General features: G+C 49.0%; 1 protein-coding gene across 19 annotated transcripts in view; it reads right to left on the bottom strand.

Moving 5' to 3' along the window:
* Positions 1-20,271, bottom strand: part of ZNF618 (zinc finger protein 618) — a 117,800-nt gene that overhangs the window by 25,863 nt on the left and 71,666 nt on the right. For 7 of the 19 annotated variants that reach the window (XM_088065724.1, XM_088065728.1, XM_088065736.1 and 4 more), the window contains 7 exons: positions 16,772-16,810; positions 9,620-9,703; positions 5,560-5,649; positions 4,223-4,258; positions 3,404-3,481; positions 2,328-2,417; positions 1,228-1,443 (listed from right to left, as the gene is read on the bottom strand). In XM_088065724.1, the coding sequence (XP_087921850.1) occupies positions 1,228-1,443; positions 2,328-2,417; positions 3,404-3,481; positions 4,223-4,258; positions 5,560-5,649; positions 9,620-9,703; positions 16,772-16,810 (633 nt within the window). The remainder of the gene's footprint in view (positions 1-1,227; positions 1,444-2,327; positions 2,418-3,403; positions 3,482-4,222; positions 4,259-5,559; positions 5,650-9,619; positions 9,704-16,771; positions 16,811-20,271) is intronic. The other 12 variants (XM_088065731.1, XM_088065739.1, XM_088065737.1 and 9 more) reach the window with 6 other exon arrangements.

The following is a 20,271-nucleotide window of genomic DNA, read 5'->3' as shown; positions in this document are numbered from 1 at the left end:
GCTGGGACGGTTCCTCCAGTGGAGCCAGCTGCTTCCTGCCCTTGGCATGGCCCCAGAGCCCCTCAGCATCATCACAGAGTCCTGGGCACAGCCCAGCCCGGGGCCTCCACTCTGCTCCAGGAACCCCTCAGCACCAGCTCAACAGCACCGTCAGCTCCTGTCTCACTCCACCGCCCTGGACACGTCCAGGCAATGGATCTGCTGTAGTGGCTCAAAGGATAAACCAGAGATTAAAGAAAAGGAGCTGGCCAAAGCAACGTGTGTGGGCTGTGCTGGGCAGGCCCTGCCCTGCACTCCCGCTCTGGAGCCCACTGTCACCGAGGGGTTCCCGTGGACACGGCCTGGCCTGGCCTGTGCTCAGCCAGGCAGGCCTGGGGACACAAGTCTTCCATTCACGAGACATGGGCACTCCTGAAAATTGGTGCCAGGTCATGATTTTATTCCTGCAGACCACAGGAGTGGCCACAACTGCTGTCAGGACTTTGCAGAGGCCCTGCAGGCTCCCAGGGCTCACACACGAGGGCTTTGGGGCTACCAGAGACCTGAACTGCAAGAAGAGCCCAGCCCATAGATTTTGGCCCAGCCAGCCCTCAGTGGATCCTTCCACATCCTGAGCAGGCTTCTCAAACATTTTTTTTTATTATTATTTCTCAAAAATGACATTTTTGAGAACATATGTTCATATTGAGAATAAATTTATTTTTTTTTAGGATTGAACCTGTTTGGAAGGAGGAACTTGAGACAATGAGAGGATCAGTCCTAACCTGCATTTTCTAACTCCTCAGTAATGGTTCTGTAATACTGATTTTTCTGTTTATTTCTTGGAGGTTCCTGTGGGGAATGGAGCACTGGGAAAACACCTGTAATCCATTGCACAGGCCTAGCTCTGAAAACATCACCTTGAAGGAAACAAACAGTAAACTCCAAACAGTGCTGAAAGCCAAGCAAAAAAACCCCATTCCTGACAAGCCATTACACCAATCCTTATCAGGAAGCTCTTCTGAGTTTGTGACACCAGGATTTGAAACAGGGTCTTTTATACCTCGTGATTACCAGTTGTTTACCACAACTTCTCACTGGGAAGAGATCATAAAGGATCTGATCCCCTCAACTGCCTCTGGAGCAGCTCTGGGACAGTCATGGATGGAGCAGATTGAAGCCAGGACAAGGCTGTCCTGGGCAGGACTGGACACTGAGCAGTTGAGAAAGCTGAAAGGCAGTGGGTACCTGTGATGGCCTTGCTTCCTGGGGATGCGGAATTTGGAGCACGGAACATCTGGGATTGGGAGGCGGGCGGGACCCCGGAGGGCGTGCGGTGCAGGAGGGTGGAACAGCGGTTTATGGACGCCGGAGACTTTTTGCTGGACTGGCTCGTCTGTGTCTTCACTGCCACGAAGAGTGGAGATCGAGAGAACTCTGGATATGAACACTCAGAACTAGTGCCTGCACAACCAGAGCAAGGCCTGCTGGGGCTGCTGATCCAAACCAGTGACAGTCTGGTGGACCATGTTCCCATAAACCCAAGGGTGCCTCATTACAATCCCTTAAAAACCCGATTCCAGGAGATTTTGGGGTGGAATCGCCCCCTGCCAGCTGTAGGCTGATGAGCTCAGCTCATCCCTCCTCTCCATCACCTCTAACCCTTGGGGCAGGACACCCTGGGCACTCAGCAAAGCACAGGCAGTGCTGGGAAGGGAGAAGGAAGTTCAGCTGCAAAGAACTTCTCTGCAGACTTTTAAAGTATTCAAATTTAGAAAGTAGCAAAAATTTCTCTCAACGTGTTTAGTGAAATTTTGCACTGAATTACACTGAACTGCTCGTTGAAGCCTCCCCTCCACGTGGGGAGTGCAGACCACAATGCTGTGCAATTTGCTGACAGCTGCCTTGTCCTGAGCTCCCTGAAATAAATCATTTATTGAGTGTGATTTAGTAGCAAGCTACTGAAGTCATTTAAATTATTTTGAAACCAGTTTTAACTCACTTGATTTCCCAGAAGCTCATAAGAAAGATGTTTCTTCCCTAACATGTATATTCAGTTATTATTTAGGGGAGTATAAAAATGTTGTGCATCACTTCAGTTAAACAAGAGCCTAAACCATCAGCCCCACAAGGAACACGTGTAGAATTCCATGGACTGGGGTAGGAGCTCAGAGACATTCCAGGCCTAACAGTGTCCCTGTGAGGGGATCCCTGCTCAGCACATGATCCATGTCCTGCCCGCTGCAATCCCACAGCTCCAGTGGAAGGATCCCCACGAGTGAAGTCTCTCCTGCCAGCCTGGTGCTCCCCACAGCCCCTGGCAGTGCCAGGCTGCAGCAGATACTCACTGATGGGGGCATGCAGAGCCACGTGCTCTTGGTAGGGAGTGTAGTACTTGTACTGCTTGCCACAGAACTCACAGGTGTAATTGCCAGTCTCTGTGAAATGAACAGGAGCACAGGTCAGGAAGGAGGGCAGCTCTCTCACACAACCCCCGGGTTCTTTTTACAGAGAAACTGCTCAGGTGACACAAACATTCCTCATGCATCTGGAACTCGCCTGGCCTGTAATCCACACATCCTATTCCCAAGAAAGGAAACAGTTCAAAACAGAGGGATGCATAAAAGGCCCAGTAGGACTGAACAAGCTGCAGAAGATTACACCAAAATTACAGCAAGTAAGTGTGAAAAACAAGGGAGAGAATCCAGTTCTAAAGTCTGCATTACAGATGACACAGTTCTGTCCTCTGGTTACAGAAAGTCTGGGATGTGTGGACAACAGGAACAGTCAAACCAGGAAATGAACAGTCAAGTATTAGAGAACTTTTATTTGGGATTGTGGAGTTCTCTTGCAGGAGAAGGGGCTTTTCTGGAGCAACTGTGCTCATTCCTGCTTTGGGGATACTGGAAATAAAGGAGTGTAACAGCACACTGACACCTCCTCCTCTTGCCAGTGCTGGGAGTATAGAACTGACAGCAAGCTGCAAGACGAAGGAAAATCCACAGAAAATCGATCGTTTCCAAAATGGAAAGTTCAGATAAATGGTTTGGCAAAACCTGGTGTTCTCTCCGTTTCCCTCTTCTCTGTTTGAGGACCCACCACAAAGGCAGTGTGAATGGATCACCTGCCAGTTCTCAGTGCACCTTCAAGCCCTCTCTCATCCCTGCCAGATTGTTTTTCCCCTGAACTCCCTTTCCCCTTCTCTTTTCAGAGCTCTTGAGCAGAACACATCACAAAGCTGCAGTTCTTAGGGCCAGGGCTGTCGGTGTTTGATGCTCCTTTGAGCCTGAACATATCTGTGAGCACTCAAATCCCAACCCCTCTGTGTAATGCACTGTTCCTCCTTTTTCTAGAGGTACTGCAGCCAAAGGCAGGTGTGAACCTCTGAGCTTTCCTTTTTATTTGAAACAAGAACAACTCTTACTTGGCCCAATCTTCTGGAAGGGTTCGGGCTCCTCCTCCTTCACCTCGTCGGCAGCAATGACAGCCTGGTCGTAGGGGTCTGCAAGAGAACAGAACCAGAGGACAGCTGACAACACCTCAGCTTTGCCTTCTCCAGCTGCATGGGCACTGAACGCTCCTGCCCCTGCAATCACATTTCCATCTGGAACAGGATTGGAAGACAGGAATTATAAACCAGTGACCCCTCTGTCTGACTTGTCCCTCCTCCTCAGGTGCCCCAGGACTATCCCTGCTCCCAGCCCACTAACAGGCCTTGTAGGAATTAATGTTTAAAAAATGCAGAGAAAAACTGAATGAACACATTGCAAAGTCTGATCCGTGTTTCCCGATTTTCTTCCAGGGAATCTCCCCTCTAGTGCTGCTGTACTGACTGACAGTGGGCACAGCAATGCAGGCCACATCACCTAACAAATGCCAACCTGGGACTTCTACCAGCTAACAGCACAGCTAGCAACAAATCATAATCCAACCCACTGAGGAGAAGAATTTGGTTTATGCCTTGAGCAATTTACAAGATCACCAAAGACATGAAACACCTGCTTCTTTGATTGTCTGAAGCCTGACCAAGTGTATGTGCAACAAAAGCCTGGTATCTGCTAGGGCTGGGCATCAACCTACTGGCTGTAGACACTGGGGAGGGAGAGAGGATCCTCCCTGTCCCACTGCAATCCCTGACAAAACTCCTTTGACTCTTACGAGTTCAGAATCAACCTGCTGCATCTGAACTACTGAATGCTTGAAAAGGTTTGTGAAATAAAGCACACAAAGGAGCTCGGCTTACCTGCCCGGTTTTCTGGGGCCCCTTCCACACTAAAAACTAACACAGAATAGAAGAAGGAGGGGAAGAAACAAAACAGAAATTAAATCCTCTTAAATGGTCTTGTTTTCCTCCTGCATTTCACATACTGCTGCAGCACATGTTAGCCCCACTGAATAAACCAGGCTTTGTGCCCCAGTCCCTCCTCTTCCCAGCAGCATCCTCTCAGGACCTGGTTGAGCATGCCCAGCCCTAATACACACAGATGCTCAAGGCCTTTGTTCTGACCCTGACAAGGCCCCAGGTGAAGTTCAGGTGCACAGCAGCCCCAGGGACGAGCTGGGACAGTCCTTGCACACACATGGAGCCATTTCCAAGCCCTCTTGAGGCCCTGGGAAGAGCTCCCTGAGACATTTCTGATGGAAGCAGCCACGTTCCCCTCACGGTCACTGTCAGTGCCACTAATCCCTGGCTCCCCACGGGAGGAAAGGAGCTGGCAGTGGTGCCCTGCAGGAGAACACTGGCTGTCCTCAGAGCATGTTCTGAGGTCCACACACTCCTGGTAAACACAACCATTTCTTTGGACAACCAGTATTGTGAAAAACCACTTGCTTTTCTGAGACAGTCCAGCCATTCGAAACCTGCTGCTCTCCAAGCAGCCTCTTTCTAGAACTCTCCTTGGCCAAGTGAGGAGCAGTACTGACAGGCTCGCAACACACACAGGGAAGGTCTGGAGTGTCTGTGGGCTCTGGCTCTAAGGTGAGGAGCTTTAGATGTTCAGTAAGCAGGGGGCGAACCAGCATGTTAATTCTTAATTTCCCACAGTGCACAATAAAGAAACACTGCTTCTGGCAATAGGTGTCTGCTTCTGTCCAGGTGTCACCAGCCTAAGCCACATCTACAGGCACAGAGGAAAAACTGGCCTTTAAGGGCCACTGACAACTTCATCAGTTCCCTACCACAGTGATTAACAAGAATGAAATATTTCCCAACTCTGAAATCTGAAATATTTCACAGAGAAGTATGTTGGGAACAAACCTGTAAATTCAGAAACCAAAAAGCAACCAACTTCTTCCCAGCAAATAACCAGGCTGCCCATTTACCTTGAGGCACTCAGTCCCAGGATCTCCATCCTAACCATGAACCTCACTGCAGACACACTGCAAGGTCCCCAGGTCCCAGCACAGGTGTTGTTTGATGCACACAGAGAGAATCAGACACAGCAAATTCCTTCCTGCAGTGCCTCCAAAGTAGCAAAGACAGGTGACCCGTGCAGTGCCACGTCCTGCACACCACAGGCCACACACTCCTGCTTCCCCAAAGACTTCTCAGCCTAGTTCAGGTGTCAAAACATTACTCACCATCCACGGCATGTAGGTCTCTGTGCTCTTGGAAGCAGCTATAGTATTTATATTTTTTCCCACAAATGTCACACGTGTACCTAAAATTGTCTGTAGGAAGAAGAAAACAGACCAGTTTATAAACTCTGAGGTGAAAGGCAAGCACTGCAACCACACTGCTCAATCAGACACCCCCATGCACTGACACACCCCATGTGCTCTGGCAGGTCTCTAAGGCACACAGACAACCTCTGCCTCACATCTATGGCTTGGGGCATATTCTGATTTATTTCCTCTTCAGACAGCTCTGCTCTCCAGGTCAGACCCACACACTTCACAGCAATGAGGATGCAGGGCAGCAGGCCCTGCTGGCACCTCCTTTAGAAGTTCAGGGCTCAGCGAGTTCAGGGACAAGCAGGTGTTGGTCAGGATGGGGACAAAGGGGCAGAACTAAACACAGAGTCAGTGTAAGAGCTGATAGAAACCAAAGCTGTAATACACCAGCTCTAACGTGGCCTGGATGTGAGCACACACCTGCTCCTCACTGCTGCTGTTTGCTGGTTCCCAACTGCACCCAGGATCCCGTCAGAACCAACAAACCCAGGAGACCCAACAATCCAAAGCACACAGGACAGCAAGGTGAAGCTCAGTGAAGGGAGGATAGATGAAGTTTGGTTTCATATCCATTTGTTCCCTACACCCCATCACTTCATCCCAGCATCAACCAGCCCTTCACCACAGCTCTGTGGGGCAGACAGATGCAAAACAGCTCCAAGTGTTTATGAATGTGGTTTGTTCTGGATGGGGATCAGTGTTTTTAGCTCAGCTATCACATCAGTGCAAGAGGAGAACTTCCCTGGTCAGCTTGGTGGGGTGCTTCCCCCCTCCCTGAGCAGTCACCCCTCCTGTCAGACACCCCCAGGCTGATGCCTTGGTGCTATCACCCCGTAGCAAAGCGGCAAAAATAAAAAAGTCCACGGCAAACACAGTGAAACACATCAGTAGTACAGCCACAAAGGATCTTGAAATCAGTTTCCTTGCCAGCAGCAGCAAGGAGGGCAGGCAACAGCTCCCAGGGCTCCACAGAGGAGCTGCCGTTCAGTAAGCATTCAGCAGTGTAGCTGGATCCATGTATCCCTACTGTTTGCAAAGTTAAAGCCTTGTTTATACCTCTTCCATGCTGTGCTCAAACACACCAGACTGTGCACATTAAGTAAGCTTTTATTTTACTTCTCTGTCACTTTACTTTTAAAATTACTCCATGTTTTAAGCTAGGATATATTGGTATGGTGTAATGACTCACTTGGGTTCACCACAGTCCAGCAGCTCATGGGGTTCAGCACTAAATACAGCATCACTGTCACCCTTTATTCAGAGTCACTGTACAAGCTATGATGATCTAGCAGAGAAAAATGCCAAATCTAAATGGTGTTAAAGAGCTGGGCACTTGAACTTTACCTCTGTGACTGAAAAATATTTGTATCTTAATCAGAGCACAGCAGTGCTAAACTGGAGTTAAGGAGTTTTTGGAAGTCTAGGCTGGACAAGCAAGGAGAAAGGGACTCACTGCACAGACAATGCACGGCTCGAGGGAGAGGAGCAGCAGAACACACCTGTGAGAACATTCCAGTGGCAAAAGCACTGGCAAGTCACATTTAACTGTGTTTGTTCCATGATGTGATCTCGTGCAGGCTCCTTCTGTGGTCACACACCAGTGCTGAGGGGCTCCCTCTGCCCTGGGCCCTCTCCCACGATGAAGAGGATCTAATGATTGCTGCTGAGTATCTGTGTGGCTGTTGCAAACCCCCCCAGTCAATCAGCACAGTCAATTAGCAAGAAAAGTAGCAGAGAAACTCCTGACTTGGCATCAGCAGGCAATGCCACTTTGATGGGTCTCCCCAAACCAAGGAACCAACCTCCTTTCTGAAGTGCAATGAGCTCTACAGGACCAACTGAAGGTTAACTCTTCAAAGGAGTCCCAAAGACCAGGCACTTTCAGAGAACAAAACTATTATGGCCTTACTTTGGAAGAAAAGAGCTCAGTAAATAAGATTATTAGAACAGAAAACTAACTAACACACCATTTCACAGGGCCAGGCACAGCTACCTGTGGTCCCTGTCACAGGGGGGATCTTACTGTCCCCAGCAGAGCCCATGCTGAGTGTGGGCACTTCTTCCCTGGGCAGCTCAGGGAACATGGAACAAGTGTAACAGCACAGCCTGAGAGAACAGGTTTGCTTGTGCTGTTAGGCAGCAGGATCTCCAAAGATTAGAGAGAAGTAAGAATTTGTTCCAGCTGGTGCAGCTTGGCACTGATCTCCTGGGCTCTGTAGGAGAGAACATCCAGCAAAGAGTGCCCAGCCTCAGAGACAGGAGCTTTACAGAGAATTCACAAGGTACAGAGAGCTGCCCATGTGCAGCCAAGCTCTACCTCTCTGAACAACAGTCCCTGCTGAGGCTCTCAAGAGCCAGACCTCCTCCTCCTCACCCAATAAAGCCATCTCTGCTGACAGCCCTCCCACACTGCAGTGCTGACCCCAGCAGACACTGCTTTCAGAGCAGAAACCCCCCTGGGCTCCACCCAAAGCACAGCCACACCTGCAGGGCAGGGCAGGATACCCCTCAGTCCCCCAGCACATGGGTTCAGGCTGGTCCTTACTGGTATTCACATCCTTGCTGCCAGCTGAGCAATGACCCTGCTGCAAACACACACCTTCAAAACTCTCCAAAGACGTCTGGTCAAACCCCAGACTCCAGCAAGTATCATTCTCCTTCATGCCCAGGAGCCTTTCCAACAGGATTCCAGAGACAGGTCTAGTGAGTACCAGCTGTTTAGTCAGCTCACAGTTCATCCTCAATACACAGGCCAAAACAGAACACCTCATCTTGCTAATAGTAGAAAAGGCAAGGCACAGCCTCATTACAAGGCAGCTCCTCAGCTGTAAATGACTGACACAGATGGCAAATGGGCAGGTTTTTCAAGTACCCCAAGAAATAAGTAAACAGGGCCTGAAAGAAGTTTTGACCCCTCTGCTTGCAAGTGGACAATTTTCACCTGGTCCAGAATTCACACTGAGCTTTCAGATGGCAGAAGGCACAAAAGGTACTTGATAGAGGAGCTCTGTCAGAAAGGGGCACTCTGCAGATACCTGGAATCCTACTGATCCACTCTTGCAGAGCACTGCAGGAACAGCTGTCTAGCAGGGACAGCCTCCACACGTGGAAGGGCAAAACTCCTGAATGTTAACAGATCACATCAGCCTGCTGAATTCTTCCTAACATCCAGAAGTGCTGCAGGTCCCAGTCAGGATAAAAGCAAAAATTAGAAGAGGGCAGTCTGGACAGCACTGCTCCATGACCAGGGTGGCTCCTTTGCACCAGGAGCTTTGGGAATGGCAAAGGAAGCACCCAACATAAGGACTTAAGATTCTAAATCATACATTCTATGACAATTCCACATTCCTCATTCACCTTGGCAAACAAGGTTTCCCAAACATAAAGTCCAGGAGCAGCTCTTAAAGTGGGGGAGTTGGATTTCTTACAGCTGCAATACATTTATGTCACCCCTCTATTTGAGGCTGTGATGTTTTTGACCCCAGAAAGGCTTAAGTGACCACAACAGATCAGCATCATCCCTCCAGCTCTGCCCAGTGGATCACAGGACAGTCGATGACATGCTCTGATTCTCGGTTTCACACTCCTTGTCTCCTGAAAATCTGCTGGCAGATGCTCAAGTCCTGCTGGTGACAAGCACAGAGGGCTGGAGCTGGGGAATGGCTCTGTGGCAGTACCTGGAAAAAGCATCACCTTTCCTGGGATATCTGCCTCACTGGAAGGAACCATGAGCAACACCAACACTCTTCAGGAAGAGCCAGTCCCCATGACTAATCCACCTGATGCAAAGAAACAGGAAAGGATGGCATTTTCTGAGGAACATGCTGCACGCTTCCCACTGGGAAACACCTTTCCAAGCTGTGTCCAGGGCACGCTCTACCTGAGGAGCCTCCCCAGAAGACCCAGAGTGCAGCTACTGCTTCCTTAAAACACATCAGGGAAAAAACAAAACATCTGGGACCCTCACTTGTTTCTGTGGATTCCACCCAGGGCAGCACAAAGACAGCTCTGGAGAGAGGCTTCTTCTCCCTTTCCGCAGCCAGAGGGGCACCTAGATGGAAAGGAACACATTTATGGCTTCCTAAGCTGGCAGGACATTCCCCGCGCAGGCTCACAGACAATTCCTTTGAGCTGAGCCTTTGGCATCTTTGGAGGATTCCTTCTGGACTGGCAGTGAGGAGAGGCAGAGCCAGGGCTGCACACAGGAGCACAGACCTCCCTCTCCTCCCCACTGGAACTGTGCCTTGCACACAGGTTACAGCTTTGCAGCGCTATTTCACAGACAGCGACAGAGCTGCCAGTAAAATCAGCTTCAATTTACATCAGAACTCTACTTAAAGGTGTCTAATGGCAAAATTCCTTGAAAAGGGAGCAGGACTGAGCCCAAAGTCAGCAGCAAACCCATAAGAGGATTAAAGTACCCAGAGTTACATTAGTAAGGATTAAATAATAATAAAATCCAGAATTCTGGAATGGACAGAAACCCTCACACACAAAGGCATAAGCCAGATACGAAGTGGGGGTAAGGAAAAAATTTTCCCTGTAGGCAAACTATTCCAAGATCACTCAGTTCACAATAATTTACTTCCTTCCCACAAATGTTTGGCCTCTGTCAGGAACGCAGGAGACATCGAGGAACAGCTGGATTAACACTGTGCTTCCCATGCTTCACACAAGGGTGTCCTTGGGATCCAAGACAGGAATAATCCCAAGCCCTCACAGAGAGGGTCAGACAAATCCCCTGAAACGACCCAAAAATTGGTGCAAGGTGCTGGCTCACCTTCCAGCTGGCAAGGGGCCAAATGACAGGTGAGAGGGCATGGAGCCACAGGCCTGCCTTCTCCACGAAGGATTCCAGGGCCATTCCAGCCCCTGAGAAGTGCTGCAGGTGCACTCAGGAGCTACAGGGCTGAATTCACCTCCCAGCAATTTTTAAGCTTTCAAGTCAGTGGCCAGAGGCATCTATAAACATATATCTATATATATATCTATAAATTCTGTGATACTTGGACACATCGAAACCATGCGTCAGGAAGGTGATCCCTGTACTCCTCTGCCTTTCTGGTTATGAAATCCTTAGGAGGGAAGCTACTGAGAATGAAAATACTTAAAATACTGGGTTTGTTTGCTATTTGGGTTCAACATTGCTGAGATGCCAACAAGCAGCTGAACAGAAAAAGGTCAGGTTGAGAGAAGAATTTGGAATAATCACTGGCATAGCTGCTGTACACCTCTTCTGTTGCTGAATTCTAACCCACACTGGAAGATGGAAAGTGCATCATCCCTCACTGGATACACCAGGGATGTATTTCTGCCTTCACTAAAACTCCCCTGGCATCTTGAGGACAAACGGAGGGATGACCAGAACAGTCTGGGATTACTAAAATTCTTATCCTCTTTTAATTGAAATAAATATATTTCTTGATCATTTTCCTGCCTAGAAACTCTGTAAGAGATTTGTTTCCAAGTATTAACATCCAGATTTCTGTAAACATAGTCTATTCAGGCAGCATCTGAGAAAGAATTGCATATTAGCAATTTTCTGTATAAGATATCTGAAGATCACAGAGTTATAGACCACTTGAAAGCCTCCTCTTCTAAAATCTCTGATTAAAACTACCTAGAGAGACACTGCTCCTCTCCAGAGCTATGGAACCACAGGACTTGCAGAACATCAAACCCTCCAGTGTATCCTGTTCCTGAACACGTCTTTGGGACTTGGATGGAAACACACTGGATATCCAGGAACTGCTCCCAATTTCACCCACAGACAGAGGACAGGTCTGAATTACACAATATTCTGGGTTACAAGGGACCCCCAGGATCAGCCAGCCCTGCCCAGACCCCCCAGCATCCCACCCTGGGCATCCCTGGAGCTCTGGCAGCCTCGGGGCCGTGCCCATTCCCTGGGGAGCCTGGGCAGTGCCAGCAGCCTCTGGGGGAAGAACCTTGCCCTGATGTGCAGCCTGACCGCCCCCATATCTTGGGATAAGTATCTCCAACATCTCGAGTTTTAAACTCAAAATTTCTTCACAATGCCAATACCTGGACTAAGTCTCTTATTATTTTTCATAATTCCTCCTCCTGCACTGAAATTTATCATCCTTGGTCTCAGCCCACTGGTCACTTACATGTGCAGATGAACATATTCATCTCCTAGTTTGGCAAATGGGAATCTAAAGAGACTTTACCAACTTAAAATGCAAACACATTAGAAAAACAAAATCCATTTTTACAGTTCTCCCCAAGGAGCAGAAGAATTATTAAATAAGAGCACTGGGAAAATGAATCAGGCAGTTGTAAATGATTCATGGGTCACCGTGGTGGCTGCACGTGGGTGTGCACACGCACAGCATTCACTGCTCACTGGGGAAGGTGTCACTGAGCACAACAAAGCAACTTCCTGAGCTTTGCTCTGCTACCCCCCAGAAAAGGAAAAGAAATCAAAAGTTACATTTACTTTAAGGAAACATTTATGTTGCAAATTAATCAAGAAACAGAGATGCTAAAGGTTCTTCCTCAACCATAAATTAACACCAGCAAACCACCTCCACATCTTCCCATCCCTGTCAGAACATTACAAACACCATATCCTCTATGAGTAAGGTGTGGGCAAGAAAACCATAATTTTGACTATATTAATTTCATGGTTTAAATTTGCAACCCTCCAAATGTTTTTGCACATGCAAGGCGTTAGCACTGTGCCTCCACAGTTAACATTTGCAAGGCATATTCCAGCCCACATCCCTGCTTCTAACCTTTCACTGCTTTTCCAAATAAATTCCTTCTCAGGCTGAACTTTCTCACACTTAGTCAGAGCCCAAAGGGAAATATGTTTTTAAAAGATCAGATCAATCATTTTTATTTATGGGTTTCTGAAATATTTACTGCATATTCCATTTTGGAAAAAAAAAATAATGCCATTTTCTTTTTTTCCTCACTGCAACTGCAGTGGAGACACACACAGATGTACACCTGTGCCCAGGTGATGAGTTTGAGGGCATCTGGCAGAGAAACTGGAAAGGAAAATGTTCTGTTTGCAGCCTACAACATCCTTAGTGAACATTAGTGACTCCCTCCCACCAACTGTCCTGTCTCAGCCCAGCACCCAGTACACACAGTAAGTATGAGCAGCTACAAATGGGGAAGAAGAAAGCAAACTCAGGATGTATTTATATCATATATATATCATATATATATATATGTAATTAAATTTTCAGAAGTACTTCTTCTGTAGATCATTTTGGCTCCTCTTGCCTCCCTATTTATCCTTAAAAGCAGTTCTTTTGAACCCTGTGACACTGCAGCAGGTGCTGTGCATCCCTGTCTTCCTTGGGATTTGCTCCTGAGCTGCTCCTCAGGCTGTGTGGTGACACTGCTGACAAATTCCAATGAGCACACTGGAACCCTGGCACAGTGCAAACACCTGCTCAGGTGACAGGAGCCACTGTGTCCCTGTCCCACAGGGCCCTGGAACACCCCTTGCCCCTGGGTTTGTTCAGTGACCTGTCTGGGTGCCAAGAATGTCCTGTGGAATGTGAGCAGCAGGAAGGAGACTGTTTGTAACTCCCCTAAACATGACTGGAATTCCCATGGAGAATGAGAGCCCAAACACCTTCCCTGAGAACTTCCCAGAGGCTGGAGAAAACCACACAGACATATGAGCATCTCAGAAAAGACCTCCAGACTCTTCTCTGGGAACAGTCAGTGACCCAGATGTCAAACTACCCACACCTGTCCAGGAAAATATATCAAACAGACAGTTTTTTCAAAATCACCCTCTTCTCTTCCTCATCCCTGCCAGTTAAAGTTGGTAGCAGTCAGCCAAGTCTCTTTAACACATTAGCACTGTGGGTTGCATTGTTTTCTTCTCTCTCATGTGGGAATTCTGGTCTTGGACCCTGAGCCAAGGCTAGAAAAGGAGCTCCCAAAGCTCACAGCTATGTCCCTGTGTGCACATCCCCTCCTCACCACCACAGAGCTGTGGCTCTTCAAGAATGGGTCCAAAAAAATAAAGGGAGCCCCAGAGCCACCATCTATAAACCCCAAAGGCTGAAAATAACCAACTAAATGCAACAGTTTTTCCTCAAGGGAGTCTTCAAAGTGCTTTCCCAGTTGGAAAGTGTAAACACCACTGTCTCCTCTTTAGGCAGGCAGCGAACAAACAACAGATCTCAGCTGAGTCCCAGCTAGCCCCACAGCTCCCTTCCTCCCAGGGGGAAAATAGCCAGAACGGGCCTTCCCCTAACAGCCCCTCTGACCTAAAGGCACGGGCACATCTGAGCACAGCCTCAGCCAGCAGGCACAGTCCCTCGTCCTCCCCGCAGCCCAGGCTCGCTCTCACACCCAGACTTTGCTTCCCAAAACGGAGCTGGTTGCTGCAGGGAGCCCAGCACAGGGACTGAAGCACAGCCCAGGAGCTCTGCACAGGCACAAGTTGAGATGTCACCTGGCACACAAGGCTGCCTCCACCAGCACTTCTTGGGTGACCACAGCTGTCTCCAGCAAGTGATCATGGAGCAAATCTGATCAGCTTTTCAAACCCTGCAGTTTGTGATGTGAACTAATGCAGTATAATGTAGTTATGTGAACTAATCCAGGGGCCCACTGCTGGTCAAGTGACTCCTCACCCACAGGATCAGGATGGATGCAATCCATGCCCCATGGAGAAGCACAGGAGAGAAAACAACATCCTCCTGTATCCCTTAAATACTGAGAAATTCTGGGAGAGGGCAGCAAACCATGCCTGCAGAGACCACGAATGTAGAGGTTCCCAATGAGACAGAAATAGCAGAGGAATAGTGGAACAATGCAGACATCTGTAAAAGAGAGGGTGTAAACAGCCAGGCTGGGTCACAGAGGAACAGCAGTGCAGCAGCGGGCAAAGCCAAAATAGCAGAAAAGGAAAGATAAATAAAAAATTCCTAAAATATATGAGGAGCAAACAGACTGACAAGGAAACAAGGGAGCCATTGAGTAGAAAAATGAGAAGAGATGTGCAGAAGCAACTAGGGTAGGCCAGGGATTTAATCCAGCCTCAGAAGGGAGGAAAGAAGAGAGCTGAGTTGTTTCACGAGGAGGGAAGAGGAAGATGACTCTGTCAGGAAATTACAACCATGTGCACTTAGGCACAGCAGCACAGCCCCAGCAGCCTCACATCCACTCTGCAGGACAGCTGACATGTCCAAGCTGTCCAGCAGGGCATGGCCACGGTGGATTCTCCTTCCCCTTTCCCTACTCCATCTCCCCCTTCTGGTGGCTTGGTTTTGCCTCCATCTCCTCCAGCTAGATGAGACTATTTTGGGATATGAGTGTGGCAGGCAAAAAGAGGGTCAGTAATTCTTGCACAGGGCTGGACCCTGCATGAAGAGGGAAGCAATTCCTGCCCCTCCTACTGCTCCATCTCCAGTGCCACCACAGCAACTCCTTGGAAGCCTGGTGTAGGGAGCAGCTGCTTCTTGCTGTTCTCTCCCAGACTTCTGCCCATGATGTTCCCTTCTCCCCCACTCCCCACGACCCAGACACCACAGAGGAGGCATTTACATCCACAGAAATCCTTCTATAACTCCAACAACATTGAGTCTGCCCACACTGCAAAGGTGTGAGCCCTCATGTCTTTTTCTTTCTTCACACCTCACTTTGCCTTATCTTTTCCAGCCAAAAAAGTTCCCACAACAGGTGGGAAGGGGAGAAGCTGACTTACGGAAAAAATATAATCTCTCTTTGCACAAGGTGGTTCCCAAGCTCTGGCAAAAGTACCCAATACCCAAACAGCAAGCCCAGGATGCACACAGCCTAGCCCAGAACATAGCAGTGCCTGCCAGCAAAATTCAGAGCAAGAGAGCCAGGAGAAGAGCCTGGAAAGATTCAGTGCAAGTCAAACACCAACAGGCAGCTGAGCAAAGACTGCAAGAGAGACATCAAAGGAGGTGACAGGAGCCTGGGAAGGAGTTCCCATGCCCTGCACAGCGCCGGACTCTGTCAAGAGAACAGAGAAAGGCTTAGCTGCAGAGCCCAGCTCCCCCTGTGAGCAGTACACTGTGAGTTCACACTGATGTGGGATGGCTGCTTGCTACTGAGATGTTTCAGCTCAGGGCTGAGGATCTCCATTCCCCACCTGCAGTGAAGTCAGTCCTGCTTCCTTTTGCAGACAGAAAGCCAAGACCCCCCTGTGCTAATGCCAATTGTTCACCCATCGCAGAACACGGTGAAGAAAGAGTTCAGAAAAGGTGGTATGGCTGTACTTTTTATTTTTCTTTACTATTTATCTAACATTTCTGTACCCACCCAGGGTAAGTTTGGTGCTTCCAAGCTGCCGTCTGCAACCACCAATGCTGGGAACTTACCTTTCCAGTGGGAATCACAGCTCTCACCTAACACACAGCAAAACCCAGGTGGGCAGAGAGCTCAGGAAATCTCTGGTCTGACCTGCCCAAAGCTGAGTCTGCTCTGAGCTCAGTCCTGGTTACTTGGGACTTTAGCCAGGCTAGTCAGGTAAAGCCCCAAGGATGCAGGACACCTCTCTGGGGACAGCAGGAGGGAGCGCTTTTCCTTCAAGCAGCCTCAACCTCTGTTCTCTCCACTTCGTGCCCATTATCTCTGTTCTGTCACCGGGAACAGCCTGGCTCCATCTTCCCTCTCACCCCTCCCAGGGGCCCCGGGTCTGTCCCCATCTGCTGCTGCCCCGAGCCAGCTCTGCCTCTCCCTCCCCGGGGCACAGACCCCGAACTGCAGCTTTAGGCTTTAAAAACCAGCCGGGGCTGGACGCCGCTAGAGAGGCCGGCAGTGCCCTGGCCCTCCCCGACCGAAGGGGAGCTCATGGTCCCTCGCAGCGCTCACCGGGGAGCTCCCGGGGCACGGCGGGGGGACAGCGACAAAGTCTGAGTGCGGTGAGAGATCCCCCAGGCCGTGAGGAGCGACCCCGACCGTGCCCGCCCGCTCTGCCCTGGCGCCTCAGGTCGCCTCACGCCGCCGCCATCTCCGCGGCGGGGCCGCCCCCTGCCGGCCGCGTGCGGTACGGCCCTGCCCAGCCCGGGGCCCTCAGGGAGCGGGACCCCCTCGGGGAGCGGGACCCCGGCCCGGCCCGCCACACCGGCCCCTCGCGCCCCGCTGTACTTACTGCCTTGTGAGGCTCCTTCCCCTGAGGCAGCTTCGGTGTCTGCAAAGAGAAAGAGCTGCGATTAGATCCGCGCTGCCCCCTCCGCCCCTCCGCTCTCCTCTCCCCGCTCTGCCCGGCCCCTCGCGGGCTGCTGAGGGGCTCACCGGGGCTGCCAGGCCGGACATGGCCAGCAAGGGCTCGTGGTAAAAACGCAGCTGCCCACGGTCATATCAATGGTCTGGGCTGGAAAGGACCTTAAAGCCCATCCCATCCACCCCAGCCATGGCAGGGACACCTCCCACTGTCCCAGGGTGATCCAAATCCCGTCCAGCCTGGCCTTGGGCACTGCCAGGGATCCAGGGGCAGCCCCAGCTGCTCTGGGCACCCTGTGCCAGGGCCTGCCCACCCTGCCAGGGAACAATTCCTGCCCAAGATCCCATCCAGCCCTGCCCTCTGGCACTGGGAGCCATTCCCTGTGTCCTGTCCCTCCATCCCTTGTCCCCAGTCCCTCTCCAGCTCTCCTGGAGCCCCTTCAGGCACTGGCAGGGGCTCTGAGGTTTCCCTGGATCCTTCTCCTGTCCAGGGGAGCACCCGCAGCTCTCCCAGCCTGGCTCCAGCCCTGTGATTAATTCCATGGCCTGTGCACACATTTGAACAGGGAAGTGCTGTGAAGCCAGGAAAGCGAGCAGTGAACAGCACACCCTGCCCTCCACAGGCAGTGATGGCAAAGCCTCCACAAGAGATGGGCCACAAGAATATCCCAGGGTGATTCCATCCTGGTCTTACTGAAGGCAGATGTGAAAAGAAGAGAGAATAATAAGCTCCCTCCACTATCATGTGTGGGACTGCAAGAAGCACAGAACAGAGACCATGTTCAAGCCCTAAATGAATACAACAGGCAAAGCTGTGAGCTGGAAAACAAACCCCAAAGTTACAAGTCAAGGATCATAAAAAATTATGATTTCCAAACCAGTTTGAAGTGTTCCATATTCATCCTAAATCACATATACTGTATGTCACATTATCTAATAACGTAACTGTGTTGCAAAATATTCCATATGTCTTTTGGAATGATGCTTGCACTGCACTGGAAACCACAGCTGCAGAATGGCACAGCAATTTTGAATTTAAAATTTTCAGCTTTAAGTAATGAGCACTGTTTGCATTTAATTTCCTTATTTCTTAAAAATAATAAAAATAAATGATTGTAGGTTTGTGAATTTGTACATTTCTACTTGATTAACCTGCCTGATTAGATCATTTTTCTAGGTAATGGTATTAATTTGGCACAACTTCATAAACTCAGGGGCCAGATCAGAAACCCTCAGTATCAGGTGCAAAACCTCGACAGCAAAGCTCAGGATTTTTCCACAGCTCCTACTTGTTTAAATCCCACCCATCATTCAAGGAAAAGAAGCGATGGCACAATAGATTTATGCAAAATGCTGTCCTGGTGTTCACAAGCAATGGCATAAACAAACCATAAAAGATATGCACTATTTAAATAGCTTTAAAAAGTACTTTAGACAAATTTGGCAAGACTCAGGCAACACACCAAATTTGAGGAACAGCCATTTCTGAACTGTTTCAAGAAATGTTGTTACTCTTAGTCACAAGACAGACTAAAGTATTCATGAATTAAAAAAAAATTACGAACTAAAAATCCCCTTACGGCCCACTCTGTATCACCTTTGAGGTCAGACCAAGTAATTACAGTTGTGAAACAAAAGACAAATTTCTGAGAAAGTTGCAAAAGTCAGTCAGAATAGGGAGGTGGGCAGGGAAGCTGGAAAATGGGCCAGTTAACTCCTGTGTCCCAAGAAACTTCCTGCATCTCATGTGAGTATCTGTTACAGACTGGAAAAATGGATCTTGGGATGCAGGGCAGAGGGCAAAGTACCTCCCCAAAATCATCTGATGTTTTCAGTAAAAAAACAAATGAACCCAAACTTTCTACAGCTCAGGGACACCATCTCTCCTCAGGGATGGTTATTCCCTAATTAGTTTTCTACTCCTCACCTCAAAATCCTTTCAGTGACAGAATCACTTTAACTCAGACTCCAAAAAATGTGCACTTTGGAAAAAAACATTTTTCCATATTCACCATTTGAATGAGTCATCTTCCTTTTCATATTTTTTGAATTGAGCAGAACCCATTCTTGGAAAACATTCATCTGAAACTTGAAAAGCTTTGAGAAGTTTTTTAACAACTGGTGAAACTCGAAACTTGGCCTGAAGAGTCCAAGCCCACTCAGAGCATCCAGGATCTGTTCTGGTGAGGGCAGCTCAGCCCTTGGCTGGCACAGCCCTGTGGGGAGGACAGGGAGAGCTGATGGGTCTGGAGGGAGGCAATGCAACAACTTGTAATGTAAATATATAATAATGAAAAACAGCTTGAGCAAAATCATCAGTCAGCCCAGAAAAGCTTATCTGGAAACAGAGAACTTCCACCAATTCTTGCGCTACAGGCGATATATCCTGCGAGGGTTAAACTCGAGCCTCGCTGTTTTCTCCCTTTGCTTTTGGAAGAATTCTCCTTTGGGTACAAATCTCCCTTGCTTGGCCTCAGCCCAGAAGTTTATAAATTTGCTGTTTGAAAGTCTAATAAAGCAATTTCAGCCTTTTTTTTTGGAGTTCTCTGAAAGTGAAATAATTTTCCTGACTCAAAACATGCAGATGCTTTGCTGCTCATGTTGCTTAAACACGACCCAACTGTACAAAGCAGAACTTTCTAGCTGACTAACTCCTGAAGGCAATCCAAACCTTTTAATGACCTGAAAAACCCCACACAGCTAAAATAAAAGCACCGTAAGCAAAACATTTTGAAGCCCTGGGTTGCGTGTAGGCGAAGCGGCAACGTTTGGGACAGAGCCTTCCATCGGCACCAGGAATGCACAGCCCCTCTGCTCCAGCAGGAGGAAGGAGCTGGGATCCTGCAGGGCTGCACAGCAGCTCACAAAGGAGCCTTTCAACTCCACAACATAACTTTTTGTTGGGTTTCTTTTTTATTTTATTTGTGAGTTTTGCAAAGGGGAAGGAACACAACCTTTTCCTTTCTTCTTCTTCGACGAAACGTAGTGGGGAAATTTCTTACCTACGTTTCTGGTTCTTTACAGAACCCTTACATGGGGATTTCCGTGCCAAGATATTTCCGTGCCTGGATCTCGGCTTTCGGGGAAAGCAGAATGGGAACTTGTCCCTGCAAGGCAGCACGTCCTGAAGAGAGCTGCCTCAGCCCTTCTGCAAACTGCCAGAACACTCGCTCCCTGAAATTCTCCAGACAACGCTCAGCACCGCAGGGAAGGCTCCATAAACTAAGAAAATGCCCTGTTTTATAATATAAACTCCCCTGCTCCTGAAGGCAGACAAGAAAAGAAATCAGCCTCAAGAACACGGGTCACCTCCAACACAGGTTGTCTGCCACAGAGAGCTGCAGTGGAGGCAGGTGCAGCTATAAAAAAATCCAGAAAATTTCTCCAAAAAATGCTCATTGCAAAGAAAAATGTGATGTTGCCAGGGCG

Source organism: Pseudopodoces humilis, chromosome 22, assembly GCF_049639895.1.
Source record: "Pseudopodoces humilis isolate 2021_Gansu_Grassland_sample_001 chromosome 22, ASM4963989v1, whole genome shotgun sequence".
NCBI lineage: Eukaryota > Metazoa > Chordata > Aves > Passeriformes > Paridae > Pseudopodoces > Pseudopodoces humilis.
This window is presented reverse-complemented; position numbering and strand designations above follow the sequence as displayed.